The sequence below is a fragment of the Poecilia reticulata genome, linkage group LG23 (assembly GCF_000633615.1).
Source record: "Poecilia reticulata strain Guanapo linkage group LG23, Guppy_female_1.0+MT, whole genome shotgun sequence".
Taxonomy (NCBI): Eukaryota; Metazoa; Chordata; class Actinopteri; order Cyprinodontiformes; family Poeciliidae; genus Poecilia; species Poecilia reticulata.
This window is the reverse complement of record NC_024353.1, coordinates 6,265,676-6,269,038: the sequence shown is the minus strand read 5'-3', so window position 1 is coordinate 6,269,038 and position 3,363 is coordinate 6,265,676. Positions and strand designations below refer to the sequence as shown.

Sequence of the window (3,363 nt, the reverse complement as noted above, 5' to 3'; positions counted from 1 at the left end):
TCCATCCATCCATTCGTCCATCCATCCATCCATCCATTCATCCATCCATCCATCCATCCGTCCTTCCAACCAACCAATTAATTCATTATAATCAGTTTTGGTTCAGTTCTGTATAAAGTCTGATTGTCTCCAGACTGAAACATCTCTCTCCCTCCCCCTCCTTCTCTCTCTCTCTCTCTCTCTCTCTCTCTCTCTCTCTTTCTCTCTCCAGGTCAGCAGCTGTGGGTGTTGGCTCTGGGTCTTCGCCCTCGCCGTCACGCCGTCGGCGTCCCGGAGTTCAAATATGTGGCCAACATGCATGGAAACGAGGTGGGAGAACAAACATGTCCAACAGAACCGACCCGGCTAGCAGGAAGCGGTTCTGAACCGACCCACAAAAGGCTTTGAGAGTCCGACTCGGTCTGTGAGCCGCTTTGTGTCGGGACAACAGGCGGCGGGGCGGCCCGCTTTGTAGCGTGACGAGACCGGACAGCGGCTGAGTCAACATGGAGCAGCTTAACTCTTCATTCAGCAGGAAGCAGCCAATCAGAGAGGAGACGGTTATTTACCCTCTTCCTGCTTCGCTTCCTGCTGCAGAGGATGATGATGAAGAGGAGTTTCCTCAGATACCAACCAAAACGCTTCTGCTTTATAGATTTATCAAGATTTCATTAATGTAAAATCTGGATTTTTGAGTTCAGGGCGCTCAGGGCGGCCATCTTGGTTCACAGCTTGGTAAACTCTGTGATGGAGTAATTAGGTTGAGAATTTCATTTGTTAAATTACAAGAATTATCAGGATGAAGTCATAATTTTAGCTCCTTGGTTTAGATGTAAAGTCTCACATCATGTGTTTGAAAGCTTTAACTATAAACTCATCATTTCCAACCTGAATGTGGCGGTGGCAGCATCATGCTGTGGGGAAGCTGTTCACAGATGACAGGATGATGGATTCAGATCAGAAAACCTCCTTGGAGGTTCAGCGCCACCCTAAACATGCAGCCAGAGACGTGTTGGAATGTCCTAGTCAAAGCCCTGACGGACATGCTGAGATGACTGATGAAATATTTCAGCTCTTCATCATCATCATCATCATCACGCTGCCTTCAGGGAGTTTCTTCATCGCTGTGGCAAAGCAGACGAGCTGATGCAAGTCCGGCGTCTTGCGGATAAATTCAGCTTAAAACGGATCGGCGCACATTTTACACCGCTTCCTGTTCAAACAGTGAAGAAACAGAAAAGCCATTAGCATCTCGTAACCGTGGCAACCGTGGCTGTCCGTCGGCGCCGCTAATGCGTGCGAGTCAATGGGATCGTCCTTAAAGAGACGAGTCACGCCTGGACACACACACACACACACACACACACACACACAGGGTTGGTTAACAGAACCAGTGGAGTGTGTCGCTTCAGAGGAAACGTCCGGAAAAAGACTTCCTTTCTTCCCGATGCGTATGCGCACACACACACACACACACACACACACACACACACACACACACACACACACACACACACACACACACACACGTTGCAGGAGCGCCGGCTCATGTTGCCTTCAGTGGAGTTCGGTTTCTGCAGACCTCATTTATCCTGAGGCGATCGGGTTCTGCCCATCAGAATCATTGATTATTTTATTATTATCATCAGAGTGAGCAAATCCAAACCGGAGCAACTTTCACCATCAAAGTAGCCATTTTATATGGAAGACCAAAAATGACATATTTAAAAATAAAAGCTAAAATATGGATTTTTTTTTTTCTTTATTCGCGCATTTTTGTCAAAAAATGATAACATTAATTTTCATCAAAATGTATATATTTTTGTTTCTGTTGTAAAAATTCTAAATATATATGTATATTTTCTATTTTCCTTTTCCTTATGCACGCATTTTTGTCCAAAATGTGTGCTTTTTTGTTTTTCCTTTTTCCTTTACATGCGTTTTTGTCCAAAAATTTTTATTTTGTTTTTTTTCCATTTCCTCAAACGCGTATTTTTGACAAGAAACAAAAAATCGTTTCTCCTTTTCTTTATACACAAATATTTGTCAAACATTTTTTTCTTTTTTTTCAGTTTCTTATACACTTTTTAATTTTTCTTATGCAAGCGCCTTTGTCAAAAATGATGGGTTTTTTTTTACTTTTCCTTGTACATGCATTTAAAAAGACGTTTTTCCTCGTATTTTATTTTGTTAATTTGTATATTTTACCTTTAAGACAACGATACAGTCATCAGCAGCTGCATGTAAAGACACTTTTCACTGCGCCTGTTTTATTCTGCGCCGATACAGTAAATGAATACTTGCTCTGTTCTGACAGTGAAGCAGATCCAACAGCTGCTTCTTACAGAAACACAAAACCTCAATCAAGCCTCTGTCTCTGCAGGCGGTTGGAGGAATTGGATTTAAGGAATAAACTCAGCATTAGCTGCTTTAGCTAACAATTTGCAATAAAAACAATGGACCAACATGAAAAACAACAACCTCTCCACCTTAATGTGTGTTTATTATTTTTGATTAAGCTGCTTTAACTGAGAAATGTCTCTTCTTTTGGGGAAAAGGAGGAGATTTCCTGTCCTTCCTGCTAAAGCAGCAAACTTCCCTCAGGCTTCGTCTTTCTGAAGACGGTTTTAACACGTTCCGCCTTTACTTTGCTGAAAAGCCGAACCCTTCTGCTAATGCACAGCAAGATAAACAAAACTCGGCTTCTTATCTAAACTGACCAGAAACATCTGATGACTGATGAGGAGTAGATGTGGCCCCAACACCCAACAACACTGGAGCTAAATTGAGACGCCTGCAGCTGAGATGATCTCTGAGGCTCAGTCATTAATCCAGGTCTTTATTTAAATCCCTCCGTTAAAATCATTCCAGCAGTGGACACGCTTCTGCTAACCCGCTAATAGCATAGCTAGTTTTTCGCTAAATGTTTTTGCTAACTTTGAAAACATTTAGCGCACTTAGCTTCCCGTAAATTAACTTTTCCAGATTACAGGGATGTTAACTTTCAAAACATCCTTAAAATGTCTTAAATTCATGCATATAAAATTATGGCCTTAAAAAGTCTTAAATCTATAAAAATAAATTGATGTTTGGGGGATTATAGTTTTTCAAGAAGAGATATAATTTGAATTGAAGTTAGCGCTTTAGCCTTAGCTTCCACTAAATACTAATGTTGGTGTAGCTCTTCAGCATTAGCTTCATTAAATACTGTGTTGGTGCAGTGCCTCAGCATTAGCTTAGTTAAACAGTGTGTTAGATAAACTTTAGCATTAGCTTAGTGGATACGTTTTAGCATTAGCTTTGTTAACAGTGTGTTGGATACACTTTAGCATTAGCTTAGTTAAACAGTGTATTGGATACGCTTTAGCATTAGCTTAGTTAAAC

At 41.2% G+C, this 3,363-nt stretch overlaps 1 protein-coding gene across 2 annotated transcripts in view; it reads left to right on the top strand.

The window, feature by feature from the left end:
• The window catches only part of cpm (carboxypeptidase M), a 24,017-nt gene that overhangs the window by 10,619 nt on the left and 10,035 nt on the right, over window positions 1–3,363 (top strand). The window contains exon 4 of one of the 2 annotated variants that reach the window (XM_017302670.1): window positions 212–309. In XM_017302670.1, coding sequence (XP_017158159.1) covers window positions 212–309 — 98 coding nt within the window. Of the gene's footprint in view, window positions 1–211; window positions 310–2,078; window positions 2,815–3,363 lie in introns of those variants that run through there. The other variant, XM_017302671.1, reaches the window with a different exon arrangement.